Here is an 18,446-nt window from a genome sequence, read left to right as displayed (position 1 = left end):
GCCTGTTCAAACGCTCTTGAAACTGTTTTACATTCTCCTCACAAAACATTCCTACAGTTTTGCATCATTGCAAATTTGTAAATATCATACTTAGTCCTTACCTTCAAATCATTGTTAAGTGTTGTGAAGAGGTGGAGCTCAAGTACTGATCCTCATGGTACCCCTCTAGTCACAGCCTTCCCATGCAGGAAGAACACATTCACTCCTGCTCTGTTTTCTGTCTGTAACCAATCATTAATCCATGCCAGTACATTACCTGTCTTTTAACATTTCTAATCAGCCTCCTCTGGGAACCTCTATTGAAAGCCTTCTGAACATCTACGTATACTCTATCCATTGACTCTCTTTTATCAATTCTGTTTGTAATATCTTCATAAAAACTTTAACAACTTTGTCAAGCATGATTTCCCATTTGCAAATCCATGCTGACTGTGTTCAATCAGATCATTATCAATAAACAGACTGTCTATTTATCACATTCTTTAGGACAGATTTTCTCCACTGCTGATGCAAAGGCTAACAAGTCTGTAGTTCCCTGTTTTCTCTCACATTCCCTTCTTAAACATTTGATACCTTTCAAACTGCAGGAATTATTCCACAGACTGCAGAGTTTTGGAAGATAATTCCCAATGTGCTGACTATCTCCATAGCCACCTCCTTCAACACTCTGGGATGTAGACCATCAGGTCCTGGGGATTATCAATCACACTAGTTTCTTCAGTACATTCTTACTAATGCTAATGTTCTTCCAACTCCTCATTCTCCTTAGCCACTTGAATCTCTAGTTCTGTATCTTTCTCAGTGAAAACTGCCACAGAGTAATCATTTAGCTCTTCTGTCATTTCTCCATTCCCCATTACTAATTCTCCTTCGTCTGCCTATAATTAATCAACATTCATTTTAGCCAAACGTTTCCTTTTTAAGTACCTATAGAAGTTTTTACAGACTTTTTATATATTTTTGCTGGATTGCATTCATATTCTATTCTTCATTTCCTTATCGGTTCCTTGGTCCTCCTTTGTTGGAGTCTTTTGAAAATGTTACTATTAAAATTGATAAAATAGAGTCTCTGGTTATACTATGCTTAGATTTTCTGAAGGGGTTTTTACAACCAATTGATGGTTGTGGTAGCCATTTGAACCAAGATTTCTAATCCAGATTTATTAAAATAATTTAAATTCAACCAGCTGCCACGATGGAATTTGATCCATGTTCCCTTTTCTGGATTATTAATCCAGGCCAATGGACTACTAATTATTAATCTAGGCCTCTGGACTAGTAATCCTGTGACATTATCACTGCATCACTAACTCCCTCAACTATACTTGACAGAGAAAAAAACTAGAATATTCTAGTTGCTCTTTATCCAACGAACCTCCAAATTCAAATCCTTTTCTGCAACCATATCCAAAGTCTCTCATGCCCCTGCTTCAACAACTGCTTCCAGCCCTTCAATTCCTTTGTATCTTTTGGCCTTCTTCAGTTTTTGAAGGCCCCACATCTCTAGATCTCAACCTTGGAGCTTTTGAGCACAAAGGTCAACGATGATACCTCAAGACAGGGCCGCATTGAGGCACTGGCTTTTGGATGAGATGTTGAACCGAGGTCCTATCTCCCCTTTGCAAGGAAGCCATAAACAATCTGGTCACGACTTCGGTGAAGAGCAGGTGAGACCTCCTGCTGAGTTGGCCAGTACCTATCCATTAAGTAACGGAACGGTAGACCCATAAATGAATGATCATGTTTATAAGATCTTGCTGTGGTTGAACTAGCAGTTGTGTTTTCTTCATAATAAGTATAATGACACATTTGGCTAAAATAAATGCTGGTTCATTATTGACTGTACACTACTTCGGGGTGTCATCAGCTTATGCAAGGGATAGATAAGTTCAAGGCTAGATTTATTTTGTTGCATAGCCCCATCTCTGGAGACACAGTTTTTAGTCAACTTGGCAGCTCTCTCTCATTTATGCACTTATCCTTTTTATGAAGTGGCTTACAGAGCACCTTTGTGATGGAGCCCCCACCCCCTCTCAGCTATTGACCATTAGTTGTAGCTGTCTGCTCCTTGCAACCTGGGAAGGCCTCTGATTTACCCACTTGCTTTGAAAGCCAGCCTGCCACTCACAGTCAGATAGGCAACCCCTCCACAAGCCAATTAGGGAGCATTCCAACCAAAGTTCCAATGAAGTCCCTCAGACTAGGGTCACTGAAACAGTCCCAGCTCCTACTGCCCAAAGCCAAGGCAAGGATACAGCCCCTTAGACTTAACTTCCTCAAGTGTGACAGATTTTGAGTCTGGTGAACAGTTCTGGTTTCCATATTATAAAAGGGAGAAAGAAGAATGGGAAAAAGGTGCTACTGGATGACACCAAAATTGAGAGATCCTGAATTTTTATTAAACTTTTTCATGGGGTGTGGGCATAACTGGCAAGACCAGTATTTGTTGACCATCCTCAATTGCTCTTGAACTGTGTCACTTGATTTGTTTCAGGGAGCAATTAAATATTAACCACATTGCTCGGAGTCTGCAGTCACATGTAGGCCAGATCAGGAAAAGGTCATGAGTGAACCAGATGGACTTTTAATATCAGTTGACAATGGCTGCATGGTCACCATTAGACTAGCATTTAATTCCAGGTTTTACTGTGCACCACGGTAGGGTAAATAGATCTCACAACCCAAAGCATTAGCCTGGCTTCTGGAGATGTTGCCACTATGCCTCCAAATCCACTCTATTAGGGAGGTTTGGCCTAACCAGAGGAGCTCTTTTCGCTCAAAAGGTAGAAACTAAGGGGTGACCGAATAGAGACCTCTGAGGCAAGTATTCGTCAGGGTAGAGATAGAGAAGATGCTTCCATGAGGCAAGGCAAGATTTGAGTCCTAAATTTATGCCAGTCACTGACAAATTCCAATCGGGATTCCAGGTGCAATTCTATACTCAGAGGAAGGTTAGAATGTCAGACTTATTACCATAAAGAATAGCCGAGGCGATTAGTACCGATGCATTCAGGGGGAAGCTCTATCAACATGAAGGAGAAGGGAATAGAAGGATGCTCTGATAGGGTTAAACCAAAGAGGAGTGAGGACTGCAGATGCTGGAAACCAGAGTCAAACATTGTGGGGCTGAAAAAGCACAACCGGTCAGGCAGTATCCGAGGAGCAGGAGAGTCGACGCTTGGGGCATAAGCACATTCCTGATGAAGAGCTTATGCTCGAAACGTCGACTGTCCTGCTCCTCGGATACTGCCTGACTAGCTGTGTTTTTCCAGCACCACACTTTTTAACTAGGGTTAGACCAAGAAGGGTGAATGGAGACTCATCAGAAACATACATGGACGTGCTTGTCTGGTCTAAGTTTGGACATTTGTGTCATCAACACAATCTTAGTCGAAACAAAGTCAGGCAAAAAGTATTCAAGGACATTGAGATTTTGCACTTATATAGCACCTTTTTTAGGAAGAGGAGGGGGTGCAATGGCTGAGCTGCATTGTTAATCCAGAGATTCAGGTTATGTTCTGAAGACCTCAGTTCGAATCCTGGTGTGGCAACTGTTACATTTTGAATTCAATAAAAATTTTAAAATCTGGAATTAAGAGTTTAATGAATACTGTGAAAACATTGTTGATGGTTGGAAAAACCCATCTGGTTCACTAATGTCCATTAGGGAAGGAAACAGCCACCCTGACCCTTTCTGGTCTGCATGTATCTCTAGACCCACAGCACAGTGGTTGGCTCTAAACTTCCCCCTGCCCGAGGCAGTCAGGAATGGGCAATAAATGCTAGACTAGCCAGTGATGCCCTCATCCCATGAATGAATAAAATATAAAACTTTTCACCTCCTCAAGACATCCAAATGTCTTCCTTGAGATAGTACCACTGGGTTCTGTTGCATTAATCTGACAGAGCTGAGAGTTTAAAAGATTTGGCACTCCCTCAGCACAGCACTGAAGTGTTAGCTTAGAGTTTGTTTGAGTTGCATGGGCTAAGGGATAGCTGCACAGGCAAGTCATTTTCAAACCTATTCTCCACACATGCCACAGTGAGGGGCATTGACGGAAGCCTGGGAGTAGAGTACTTACCTTTTGGCCTCTTATATATGTGAAAGGAGAAAAATACCTTGCACAAACAAGTATATAGGAGAGGCTGGATAGACTGCGACTTCTCTTCATGCAAGTGTCGGAGGTTGAGGGGTGACCTTATAGAGATTTGTAAAATCATGAAGAGTACAGATTAGGTGAATGACAGGGGTCTTTTCCCTACGGTAGGAGATTGCAAGACTGAGGGGCATATCTGTAAGGTGAGAGGAGAAAGATTTAAAAAGCACATGAGAGGCAACTTTTTTACACAGAGTGTGGCTTGTGTGCAGAATGAACTTCCAGTGGAAGTGGTGGATGTGGGTACACTGACAACCCTTAAAGACATTTGGATAAGTACATGAATAAGAAATGTTTGGAGGGATATGGGCCAAGTACAGGCAGGTGGGACTAGTTCAGTTTGGAATTATGACCAGGAGATTGGTTGGACCGAAAGTTCTGTTTCCACATTGTATGACCCTATGCCACAACATTTGCGAAATGGTTAGCATCCCAGAATACTTGACAAATGTATACCTATGTCTATAGATGTGTATTTGCATTTGAACCAGCAAAGGAGTCTGGTTTACGATGGGGAGCTTCACCATCTCATCTTCATCTCCCAACTCTTCTTTTTGGAAGAAATATCTGTCACCTTCCTTTGTGTAGGAGCGAGTGAGGGGCAAGTGGTCAGCGTCGGTGGAATAAATCGCAATCTCTGCAGGCAGGGTGTAGTTGTCGTCAAACAGCAGTTTTTTGAAAGGGTAAAAGAAGGGGTCTTCCTCAGGGTTGACTCTCCAGAAATACTTCTCCTTGTACGTTCTCGCTGGGATGGTAAGCTCTTCCTTGCTGGAATAGTAAAGCGGGTGATCCTTCATGGTGATGGTTCCTGGAATTTCAGTACAAAGCCGGATGAGGTGATTCCGATACCACAGGCCCACATCCTGCCGGCCATTGGGATAGGTCAATACCCCAGGCCCAAAGCGCTCATCAGCTTTATAAAGCCCCTAAATGGGAAAGAAAGATTCCTGGTTACAGACAGCACAGAAACAAAATAAAACTTAGGGCAAATGAGCCAATTCCGCAGTCATACATTCTGCAATTCTGAATGCAGAGCAGAATGGTAATGCACAGTGTACTGAAATGGACCTCTTGACTGTTAAAATCAGGACATTTGTTGAAAAATAAACTTGAAGCCGTGCATTTATCATTACGTAGCAAAGTGCACTGGCTGACAACTTCCATGCAGCTACAACTACTGCTCCCCATTTGCGGCTTTTCTGGAATCTCAGTGAGAATGGGGTCTTTCAGATAGTGAACCGTAATGGAAGCTTGCACTGCGCACTGCTCAGTGCCCAGGACATGCAGGCCAAATGCAGCACCTTTACGCTATTCTGTTGAATATAAGGAACAAAGAACAATACAGCACAGGAATATGACTTTCGCCCCTCCAAGCCTGCGCCAACATATTTTGCCCTTCCATATGATACTCTCTTCACTTACAGAATCCATATCCCTATATTCCCTTCCTATTCAAGTATTCATCCAGATGCTTATTAAATGCTGCTATTGTGTCTGCTTTCAGCACCTCCTCTGGCAGCATGTTCCAGGATCTCAACCACCCTTTGTGTGAAAAACTTGCCTCACACATCTCTTTTAAACATCTCCCCACCCCCAACCACCTACCCCCTGGGAAAAAACATCTCATACTACCCACTCTATCCATGCCATTCACAATCTTATAAACATCTATCAGTTTGCCCCCTCAACCTCCTGCATTCCAATGAAAGCAAACCCAGTCTATCCAACTTTTCTTCATAACTAAAATCCCCCATACCAGCAACATCCTGGTAAACCTTTTCTGTACCCTCTCCAAAGTATTCAGATCCTTCTGATAGTGTGGTGACCAGAACTATATACAATATTCCAAGTGTGACCTAACCCATGTTCTATAAAGCTGCAGCATAACTTGTCTATCCTTATACTCAATACCCCTTCCATGAAGGCTACAATGCTATAAGCCATTTTAACTACCTTATTTACCTGCGCTGCCACCTTTAGTGATCTGTGGATCTGCACACCCAGATTCCTCTGCATATCAATACTCCAAAGGGTGGTGCCATTCGCTATAGAATTTCCAGCTGTGCTTGACCTTCCAAAATGCATCACCTCACATTTGTCTGGATTAAACTCCACCACCATTTTTCTGCACATGCCTCCAATTAATCTATATTCTGCAGCATCCTCTGACAATCCCTCTCACTATCCACAACACCACCGATCTTTGTATTGTCTGCAAACTTACTAATAGACCAGCCATGTTTTCCTTCAAATCATTTATGTAGACCATGAACAGCAGACGGCCCAGCAATTATCACCACCATTCACAAACCTCCATTCCTAAAGAAGTTCTTCTGTCACTACCCTCTGTCTCCTATGACTAAGCCAGTTCTGTATCCATCTTGCCAGCTCATCTCTGATACCATGTGACTTCACCTTTTGTACCAGCCTGCCATGAGGGACCTTGTAAAAAACTTTGATGAAATCCATGTACATAATACCAACCACCTTTCCCTCATCAATCATGTTCATCACCTCCTCAAAAACCTCGATCAAGTTAGTGAGGCACGACCTCCTCCGCTCAAAACCAGGCTGTCTATCGCTAATAAGTCAGTTTATGTCTTAGAGTGTCTAGATCTTGTCCCTGAGAATATTTTCCAATAATCTTCCTACCACCAACGTGAGGCTCACAGGCCAGTAATTTCCTGGATTATCCCTGCGACCCTTCTTAAACAATGGGACCACATTGGCTATTCTCCAGTCCTCTCACCTTTTGTGGCCAAAAGAGGATACAAAGATGTTTGTTAATGCTCCAGCAATTTGTTCTTGCCTCCCTCAATATTCTGGGATAGATCCCATCAGGACCCAGAGACTTTGCTGAACACTTTTTAAGATACACATCTCTTCTTTTTTAACAGAAACATATTTGACACTCGCTTCCCTGAAACCATCCTCCACCAATTCCTTCTCTGTGGTGAATACCAACACAAAATATTCATTTATATCATTTATGACCTCACTTCCCTCTTCTGGCTTCACACATACATTCTCTCCTTTGTCCTTGAGTGAGCCAACCCCTTCCCTGCCGACCTCTTGCTTTTTACATATGTATAAAAAGCCTTGGGATTCTCCTTAATCCTGTTTGCTAATGACATTTCATTACCCCTTTTAGCCCTTCTAATTCCTTATTTAAGTTCTTTCCTAATTTCCTTATGTACTTCAAGGGCTTTGTCAGTTCCCATCCTCCTAGACCTTACATATGTTTCCTTTTACTTTTTGACCAAAGTCATAACATCCCTGGTCATCCAAGGTTTACATAACTTGTCACACCTATCCTTCATTTTCACAGGAACGTGCCACTCCTGAATTCTTATCAACTGCTGCTTGAAGGACTCCACATCTGATGTGGATTTACCCTCAAACAGCAGCCTCCAATCAACATTTTCCAGTTCCTGTCATGATGTTGTTGTAGGTTGCCTTCCCCAAATTTAACACCTGCACCTGAGGACTGCCATTATCCCTATCCATGAGTAACTTAGAACTCATAGTATTATGGTCACTATTCCCAAAAGGCTCCCCGACTGAAACTTCACTCACCTGGCCAGGCTCATTTCCCAAGAGCAGATCACGTATAACCCCTTCCCTGGTTGGACTGTTTACATACTGTGTCAAGAAACCCTCCTGAATGGAACTTATAAATTCTGCTCCACACGAGCCCCTATCACGAAGTGAGTCCCAGTCAATATACAGGAAGTTAAAATCACCCACCACAACAACTATGAGGTAACTCAGCACAGGCTGGCAATGGGCTAAATGCCATGATAGACAACTCATTCACAGTCACACATTTACTTAGACACTAATAAGATTAGATGAGGCTGGTTAGCTTAGTTGGCTGGATAGCTGGTTTGTGATGCAAATTAATACTAACAGCATTAGTATGTTGATGCTGTGAAGGACTCATCTTCTCAGCCTCTCCCCTTACCTGAGGCTTAGTGACCCTCAGGTTAGACCACTACCAGTTATCTCTCTGATGAGAGAGCGGCTCTATGGTCTAATAGGGCTCACTCTTCAATGAGAAAAGGTAACAGACATTTCTTTCAAAGATTAAGAAGGTGTCTAGCATGCTTGCTTCCATTGCTTAGACCTTTGAGTGTCGGAGTTGGGACATCTTGTTGAGGTTGTACAAGACGTTGGCGAGACGTCTTCTGGAGTACTGTGTCTAGTTCTGGTCACCCTGTTATCGGGAGGATATTATTAAGCTGGAGAGGGTCCAGAAGAGATTTACCAGGATGTTGCTGGGAATGGAGGGTTATAAGGAGAGGCTGGATAGGCTGGGACTTCTCTCATGTAGAAGGGTAAAGGGTGACCTTATGGAGGAATCATGAGGGGTATAGATAAGGTGAATGGGAGATGTCTTTTCCCTAGGGTGGGGTATTTCAAAACTAGGGGACATATTTTTAAGGTGTAGAAGAAAAAGATTTAAAAAAGACACGAGGGGCAACATTTTTACATAGAGTGTGGTGTTTGTGTAGAATGAACTTCCAGAGGAAGTGGTGGATGCAGGTACAGTTACAACATTTAAAAGACATTTGGATAAGTACACAAATAAGAAATGTTTGGAGGGATATGGGCCAAGCACAGGCAGCTGGGACTAGTTTAGCTTGGGATTCTGGCCGGCATGGACTGGTTGGACTGAAGGGTCTGATTCCGTGTTGTAATACTCTATGACTGAATGTAAGCAGCAGTGACGCAGCATTATTTCATAATATTCTCTGATTGCTCAGACCAGGTTGGAGCAGAAGCTTGCCTTTAACAATTGAGTCACTTTCGCGGTGAGTCTTGCTGGTGGCAGACCAGAAATGAGTGGATTTATTGACTTCAATCTCGCAACTTGCCCTGTGATGGTGTTTAATACAATGCACACATTACCTCACCCAATCAATGTCAATCTAATAATACCACTCTTCCAGTGTACAACCCAAATCACTACAGGATCTCAGTGTTCTGATTTAGAATGTTTAAGTCCGTACAAAACAGCACCACTACTCTTCACAACACTGCAACTGAAACAATGGTGGAGGCAGCAGTATAGTGGGGAACTCACTGTAATCCAGAGGGGTAGGGTAATTCTTTGGAGTGAGTGGTCATTGCTGGATTCAAATCCAAACATAGCAGTTGGTAGGATTTAAATTCAATGAACAAATCTTAAATGTAACACCAGCACCAGTTAGTGACCTTGATGACTAACATCGATTGACATAAAAAGCCATTTGGTGCAACATCGACCTTTAGGGAAGGACATTCTGAAGGAATCATACTGGACTCAAAACATTAACTTGGTTTCTCTCTGCACAGATGCTGCCAAGCCTGCTGAGCTTCTCCAGCGTTTTTCTGTTTCTATTTGAAACTCTCACCTGGTCCGGCCTATGTGTAACTCAAGGCCCAGAACCGCATTTGCTCTAAGCTGCACAGTGACTGCAAGGTTCTGCACATCTGCGTGATCCACCTGTAGACACACTGACTTCCCATTTTGGAAGCACCGGCCTTGCATGGACCTCGTAGGTCCGTGCACAAAAAAGATGATAGGGAATACAGAGCCACAATAATGTGGTCGATTCTGAACTGCCCTCTGAAATGGTCTAGCAAGTCACTTGGTTTAGGTGCAATTATGGGTGGGTCAACAAATACCAGCATTGTCAGTGATGCCTGCATCCCATGATAGGACAAAAGAGACAAAAATAAGGAGCCTGATATATCAGGAAAAGTAATAAAGGGGCACCAGTGTGGTGCTTGTGATGCACAGATGGAATTGGGATACTGTTGGGACAGGGTGTATGTCGTGTTCTGATTGATTTTCTCTCATGTGTTCAGCACACGTTCCTAACTCTATCTATCTTCTTGGCCCCAACTTTCTCCATTTGCAACAAGGTCGTCGTTCACAACACTCTCAGGGAAAGAAGTTTCACCTGAGTTCCTTATTAGATTTAGTATTGCCTATCTTATGTGCGTGTTCATTTTCACATCTGTATGAATGGAAATGCCTACTCCACATCCACGCCATCAAAACCTGGGACATCAAACTTTTAAGAATCACTCCCTTTAGTTCACCTGCAAACTTCATCTTCTTGAAACGAACCTCAGTGCTTTACTTATATCTTGAGAGTTTTTTTTTTTAAAGTTACAGCTACTTTAAATTGTTTGATAACTTTCATCCCCAGATCCATTAGTTCCTCGATCCCAGTTAGGCTGATTGTCGAAGCCTTATGTGCTCCCTATATTCCTCACAAAATGAAGCATCTCGCACTGATCTAGGTTAGATGAATGAATCAATTAAGCATATATTCTGCTTTTCAATCTACAAGGAAGTCAAGGATTTAAGGAGGCAGACAGAAAAGTGGATTTAAGGCCGCAAATAGATCTGACAGGATTGTACTGAAAACTTGAAGCACCTAGTAGCCTAGCTTTTAGTTCCTATTCCATGATTGTTCTGTTACTTCATGGAAAACCTCACTGTAGTGATTGTACTGAGGTCAGCCAGCTGCACCTCACAGAATATGAGTTCCCTGATTGGGGCTGTTAATCTGGTCCAACCAGGGAGCCTTGGCTGACATATAAAAAGGTTGAGTGTCAGAGATACTGACACTCTAGTACATAACTCTGAAGAGGCAGTACTAGAGTTATGGATTATTAATGTGTAAATAAAGGATGATGATAGGCTTCTGTGGAGTTATTTCACTCACCAACGCTGGCCACATATGACTTTCCCTTTTGAGAGAAGTGTGTTGATTACTTTTAGCTGTTGTTGCGATTTTGAGATGTTTTCCTATGACATCATTCAGTAAAAGTTCCATTATTGTTGCTACATTACAGTAACTGATCTATAGTTCTCTGAATGGTTCAATATCCCTATTGACATACAGGAATCATATTTGCTGTCTGCTGATCCTCTGGGACTATTCACTTGTCTAGTCCAAAGATGTGCAGGTCAGGTGAATTGGCCGTGCTAAATTTCCCATAGTGTTAGTTATATTAGTTGGAGGGAAATGGGTCTGGATGGGTTACTCTTCGGAGAGTCGGTGTGGGTTGGTTGGGCCGAAGGGCCTGTTTCCACACTGTAGGGAATCTAATCTAACCTAATGGCATTTTTGTATAGAATATACACCTTTTTTTCTTTGTTGTTTCTTTGATTGCTTCTTTTAGTTTTTATGCACGGAATCTCTCCTCTCTGTATTTGTTTCATTGATAAGAGCATCACTGGTTAAGCCAGCATTTATTTCCCATCCCTAGGTACTCTTGAGAAGGTGGTCATATCTCACCTCTTATGCTGCTATAGTCCTTGGAATGTAGGTACACCCACAATGCTAGAAGGGAGTGTTCCAGGATTTTGACCCAGAGACAGTGAAGGAAACAGCAATATATTTTCAAGAGACCTCTTTGAAATGTGCATCACAGGCAGACAGATTGGGGAAAAAGTCATTTAGCATGCTTGCTTCATTGCTCAGACTTTTGAGTGTAGGAGTTGGGGCATTGTGTTGAGTTCGAACAGGACATTGGTGAGGCCTCTTCTGGAGTAGTGTCCAGTTCGGGTCATCCTGTTGCCAGAAGGATAATATTAAACTGGAGAGGGTTCAGAAGACATTTACCAGGATGTTGCTGGGAATGGAGGGTTTGAGTTATAAAAATAGACTGGCTCAGCTGGGACTTTTTTCACTGGAGCATCAGACGTTTATAAAATCATGCGGGGCATTAATAAGGTGAATAGCAAAGGCCTTTTTCCTAGGGTGGAGGTATTCAAAATTGGGGGGCATATTTTTAAGGTGAGAGGAGAAAGACTTAAAAAAGACACGAGGGGTAACTCTTTTACAAAGAGAGTGGTTAGTGTGTGGAATCAACTTTCTGAGGAAGTGGTGCATGCTGGTACAGTTAAATATAAAAGACATTTTGTTAAGTACAGAAATAGAAAATATTTGTGGGCCAAATATAGGCAGGTGGCACTAGCCTAGTTTGGGCACATGTTCGATGTGGACTATTTGGACTAAAGCATCTGTTTCCACGCTGTATGATGCTATGACTCTATAAGATAGGATGGCATGTGGTTTAGAGGGGAACTTGAAAATCATGTTGTTCCCATGTATCTGCTGCCCTTGTCCTTCTAGATGATAGAGGTCACACTTTTGACAGGAGTTTTCAAAGGAGCCGCAGTGAGTTGCTACAATACATTTTGTAGATGCACTCTGAGTTAATGGTGAAGGCAGTGAATGTGAAAGTGGTAGATAGAGTACCAATCAATTAGACTGATTTGTCCTGGATGATGTTGAGCTTCTTGAGTGTTGCAAGAGTTGCACTCATCCAGACAAGTGGAGAGTATTCCATCACTCTCTTGCCTTGTGCTGTTTAGATACTGGACAGGCTTTGAAGAGTCAGGAGGTGAATTAATTACCTACCGCAGAATTTCAAGCCTCTGATCTTCTAGTTAGGCACATTATTTAAATGAGGTAAAAGCAATGACTGCAGATGCTGGAAACCAGATTCTGGATCAGTGGTGCTGGAAGAGCACAGCAATTCAGGCAGCATCCGACGAGCAGCAAAATCGACGTTCCTGATGAAGGGCTTTTGCCCGAAACGTCGATTTTGCTGCTCGTCGGATGCTGCCTGAATTGTTGTGCTCTTCCAGCACCACTGATCCAGAACATTATTTAAATGACTGTTCCAGTTCAATTTCTGGTCAATAAATGAATGTTGATTGTAGGGTATTCAGCAACACTAATACCATTGAATATCACCATAGTCAGTCAAATGCTGACTTAATATTCAGGCAGTCTCTCTCGTCAGAACCACTGAGTCCAGCTCTTTTGTCCATGTTTGGACCAAAGTTGCAATGATGTCAGGAGCTGTGTGACTGAACAAATGTTGCTTGATAGCGCCATTCTCAACACCTTCCATCACTTTGCTGATGATGAGGAGTAGACTGATAGGACAGTAGTTGTTTGGATAAGTCTTTGCTGCTTTTTGGGGAGAGGATATTCCTTTGCAAATTTTCGCAATGTCAGATAGATTCTTTTTTATTCGCCCACGGGATATGGATGTTGCTAGCTGGGACAGCATTTATTGCCCAACCTTAATGGCCAGTGAGAGGTGGTGATGAGCTGCCTTCTTGAACTGCTGAAGTCCATGTACCGTTGGTAGACCAACAATGTTGTTAGGACCCAGGACACAGAATGAATGGAGATATATTTCTAAGTCAGGATGGCTTGGAGGGGAACCTGCAGGTGGTGGTGTTCCCATATCTCTGCTGCCCTTGTCTTTCTAGATGGACATGGTCATGGGTTTGCAACGTGCCAGTACTTTAATGTATGGGAACAACTTGGCTCAGTGTGCAGCTGGTTCTGGAGCACAGGTCTTCAGTACTATAGTCGGAATGTTGTCAGGGGCCATCAACTTTGCTGTAATCCAGTGCCTTCACCCATTTCTTAATTTCACATGAAATAAAGAGAAGTGGTTCAAGAAAATTTTCTGATTCAGTATGTAGATGTACCTAGTAGAGGAGGTGCAAACCTTGACCTACTGTTGGGAAATAAGGCAGGGCAGGTGACTGAGGTGTCAGTGAGGGAGCACTTTGGGGCCAGCGCCCATAATTCTATTATTTTTAAAAGTAGTGATGGAAAAGGATAGATAGATCTAAAAGTTGAAGTTCTAAAATGGAGGAAGGCTAATTTGGACAATTATTAGGCAAGAACTTTCAAAAGTTGATTGGACGCAGATGTTCGCAGGTAAAGGGACGGCTGGAAAATGGGAAGCCTTCAGAAATGATATAACGAGAATCCAGAGACAGTATATTCCTGTTAGGGTGAAATGGAAGACTGGTAGGTATAGGGAATGCAGGATGACTACAGAAATTGAGGGTTTGGTTAAGAAAAAGAAGGAAACATATGTCAGGTATATACAGGATAGATCGAGTGAATCCATAGACGGGTATAAAGGCAGTAGGAGTATACTTAAGAGAGAAATCAGGAGGGCAAAAAGGGGATATGAGATAGCTTTGACAAATAGGGTTAAGGAGAATCCAATGGGATTTTACAAATAAATTAAGGACAAAAGGGGAACTGGAGAGAGAATAGGGTCCCTCAAAGATCAGCAAGGCAGCCTTTGTGCGGTATTTCAGGAGATACTAAATGAGTATTTTGCATCAGTGTTTACTGTGGAGAAAGACATGGAAGGTATAGAATGTAGGAAATAGATGGTGACATCTTGAAAAATGTCCATATTACAGAGGAGGAAGTGCTGGATGTGTTGAAATGTATAAAGGTGGATAAATCGATATGATCTGATCAGGTGTACCCTAAAAATCTATGGGAAGCTAGGGATGTGCTTGCTGGGCCTCTTGCTGAGATATTTGTGTTATTGATAGTCACAAGTGTGGTGCCTGAAGACTGGAGGTTGGCTAATGTGGTGCCACTGTTTAAGAAAGGTGATAAGGACAAGCCAGGGAATTATAGACCAGTGAGCGTGACGTTGATGGTAGGAAAGTTCATCTTAGATTCCCTACAGTGTGGAAACAGGCCCTTCAGTCCAACAAGTCCACACCAACCCTCTGAACAGCAACCCACCCAGACCTATTCCCTTACATATATCGCTGCACCTAACCCTATGGACAATTTAGCATGGTCAATTCACCTAACCTGCACATCTTTGGACTGGGGGAGGAAACCGGAGCTCCCGGGGGAAACCCGCACAGACACGGGAAGAATGTGCAAACTCCACACAGACAGCTGCCTGAGGTGGGAATTGAACCCGGGTCCTTGGTGCTGTGAGGCAGCAGTGCTAACCACTGAGCCACCGTGCCACCCCAAAGTTGTTGGAGGGAATCCTGAGGGACAGACTTTTCATGTACTTGGAAAGGTAAGGACTGACTAGGGATATTCAACATGGCTTTGTGCGTGGGAAATCATGTCTCACGAACTTGATTGAGTTTTTTAGAAGAAGTAACAAAGAGGATTGATGAGGGCAGAGCAGTGGACGTGATCGATATGGACTTCAGTAAGGCGTTTGACAAGGTTCCCCATGGAAGACTCGTTAACAAGGCTAGATCTCATGGAATACAGGGAGAACTAGGTATCTGGATACAGAGCTGGCTCAAAGGTAGAAGACAGAGGGTGGTGACAATGGGTTGTTTTTGAGACTGGAGGCCTGTGACCAATGGAGTGCCACAAGGATCGGTGCTGGGTCCACTACTTTTCAGCATTTATATAAATGATTTGGATGTGAGCATAAGAGGTACAGTTAGTAAGTTTGCAGATGACACCAAAATTGCAAGTGTAGTGGACAGCGAAGAAGGTTACAACAGGACCTTGATCAGATGGGCCAGTGGGGTGAGGAGTGGCAGATGGAGTTTAATTTAGGTAAGTGTGAGGTGCTGCATTTTGGGAAAGCAAATCAAAGCAGAATTTATACACTTAATGGTAACATCCTAGGGAGTGTTGCTGAACAAAGAGACCTTGGAGTGTAGGTTCATAGCTCCTTGAAAGCGGAGTCACAGGTAGATAGGATAGTGAAGAAAGTGTTTGGTATGCTTTCCTTTATTGGTCAGAGTATTGAGTACAGGAGTTGGGAGGTCATGTTGCAGAAACCAGAGCACCCGGAGGAAACCCACGCAGACACGGGGAGAACGTGCAAACTCCACACAGTCAGTCACCTGAGGTGGGAATTGAACCCGGGTCTCAGGTGCTGTGAGGCAGCAGTGCTAACCACTGTGCCACCGTGTTGTGAAACTTGAAAGGGTTCAGAAAGGATTTACAAGGATGTTGCCAGGGTTGGAGGATTTGAGCTATAGGGAGAGGCTGAATAGGTTGGGGCTGTTTTCCCTGGAGCGTTGGAGGCTGAGGGGTGATTTTATAGACGTTGGGTGGAGGAGTCCAGAACGAGAGGGCATAGATTGAGGGTGAGAGGGGAAAGATATAAAAGAGACCTAAGGATGCAACCTTTTCACGCAGCGAGTGGTGCATGTATGGATTGAGCTGCCAGAGGAATTGGTGGAGGCTGGTACAATTGCAATATTTAAAAGAATCTGGCCGGGTATATGAATAGGAAGGGTTTAGAGAGATATGGGCCAAGTGCTGGCAAATGGGACTAGATTATTTAGTTGGGATATCTGGTCGCCATGGATAAGTTGGACAGAAGGTCTGTTTCTGTGCTCTACATCTCTATGACTCTATGACTCTAAGATTGGCATCTGTGATACTGGAGAACTCTGGAGGAGGACGAGATGGACCATCCCCTTGGCTCTACTGGCTGAAAATGGATCCAAATATTTTAGCCTTGTCTCTTCCACCAATGTGCTGCCCCCACCCCCACCCCCACTTCACCAATACATCATTGGGTATAGGGATAATCACAGAGCTGCGACCTGATTGCTAATTGTCCACTACCATTCATAACTGAATGCAGCAAGAACAGAGAGCTTAGATCTGATCCACTGGTTGTAGAATCACTTAGGTCTGCCAATCATTTGCTGCTTATTCTGTTTGGTACACGAGTAGAGTCATAGCGTCTTAGAGATGTACAGCATGGAAACAGACCCTTCGGTCCAACCTGTCCATGCCGACCAGATATCCCAACCCAATCTATTCCCACCTGCCAGCACCCAGCCCTTATCCCTCCAAATCCTTCCTATTCATATGCCCATCCAAATGCCTCTAAAATGTTGGCAATTGTACCAGCCTCCACCACAGCCTCTGGCAGCTCATTCCATTCAAGTACCACCCTCTGTGTGAAAAAGTTGCCCCTTTGTTCTCTTTTATATCTTTCCCCTCTCACCCTAAACCTATGCCCTCTAGTTCTGGACTCCTCCACCCCAGGGAAAATACTTTGTCTATTTATCTTATCCATGCCCCTCATAATTTTGTAAACCTCCCTCAGCCTCTGACGATCCAGGGAAAACAGCCCTAGCCTGTTCAGCCTCTCCCTATAGCTCAAATCCCCCAACTCTGGCAACATCCTTATAAATCTTTTTTGAACCCTTTCAAGTTTCACAACATCTTTCCGATAGGAAGACCAGAATTGCACGCAATATTCCAACAGTGGCCTAACCAATATCCTGTACAGCCGCAACATGATCTCCCAACTCCTGTACTCAATACTCTGACCAATAAAGAAAAGCATACCAAACGCCTTCTTCACTATCCTATCTACCTGTGACTCCACTTTCAAGGAGTATGAACTGTACTGTAAGGTCTCTTTGTTCAGCAACCCTCCCTAGTACCTTATCATTAAGTGTATAAGTCCTGCTAAGATTTGCTTTCCCAAAATGCAGCACCTTGCATTTATCTGAATTAAACTCCATCTGCCACTTCTCAGCCCATCTGGTCTAGATCCTGTTGTAATCTGAGGTAACCCTCTTCGCTGTCCACTACACCTCCAATTTTGGTGTCATCTGCAAACTTACTAACTGTACCTCTTATGCTCGCATCCAAATCATTTGTGTAAATGACAAAAAGTAGAGGAAGTCTTGTATTGGGTTGACACTTCCATTTTTGGGTTCGGATGCTGCTGGCATCCCCTTCTGCTCTCTTTAATGAACCCTGACTGATCCTCTGGCTTGGTAGTAAGGGTGGGGCAGGCCATAGGCCAAGCCATGATGTTGCAAATTCTGGTTGAACACAATGCTGCTATTGATGGCCCTCCACAGTGCCTCATGGATGTCCAGTCTTGAGTTGCTTGATCTGTACAAAGTCTATCTCATTCAACACAGTGACTGTGCCAAAGAAAATTAAGGAAAGTATCTTTAAAATAAATATGGTATTTGTCTCCATAAGGACTGTGCAGTGGTCACTTCCACTATCACAGACAAATGCATTTCCAGCCAGCTGACTGGTGAACATGAAGTCAAAGATATATTTCCCGCTTGTTGACTCTCTCACGTCCTGCCGCAGACCCAGCCTAGCAGCTATGTCCTATGACCAGTTCAATCAATAGTGCTGCTGCCAAGCTGTTCTTGGTGATGGACAGTGAAGACACAATATGTTTTGTGTCTGTTGTCACCTTTGAAGGAGTGTTGTTCAACATGGAGAGGTACCTATTGAAGGAGGGGGTTTGTTTGTCAGTGCTAAACAGCGGGAAAGTTCCTTGCCCATGTTTGACCTGATGCAATGAGATTTCATGGGCTACAGAGTGAATGTTCAGGACACTCAGGGCAACTCCCTACTGACTGTGTATCACTTTGACACCACCTCTGCTGGGCCTGTCCTTTCAATGGGATAGGAAGTATCCAAGGATGGTGATGATGGTGGCTGGGGCATTGTCTGTCTGGTA

The 18,446-nt window shown here is 43.3% G+C and overlaps 1 protein-coding gene across 3 annotated transcripts in view; it reads right to left on the bottom strand.

Moving 5' to 3' along the window:
* ankmy1 (ankyrin repeat and MYND domain containing 1) overlaps positions 1 to 18,446 on the bottom strand; it is a 93,753-nt gene that overhangs the window by 67,578 nt on the left and 7,729 nt on the right. For all 3 annotated transcript variants that reach the window (XM_043701790.1, XM_043701791.1, XM_043701792.1), the window contains exon 3: positions 4,614 to 5,083. In XM_043701790.1, coding sequence (XP_043557725.1) covers positions 4,614 to 5,083 — 470 coding nt within the window. The remainder of the gene's footprint in view (positions 1 to 4,613; positions 5,084 to 18,446) is intronic.

This window comes from Chiloscyllium plagiosum, chromosome 13 (genome assembly GCF_004010195.1).
Source record: "Chiloscyllium plagiosum isolate BGI_BamShark_2017 chromosome 13, ASM401019v2, whole genome shotgun sequence".
In the NCBI taxonomy this organism is placed as follows: domain Eukaryota; kingdom Metazoa; phylum Chordata; class Chondrichthyes; order Orectolobiformes; family Hemiscylliidae; genus Chiloscyllium; species Chiloscyllium plagiosum.
Note: the sequence above shows the minus strand (reverse complement) of the source record. Positions and strands in the feature narration are given on the sequence as shown.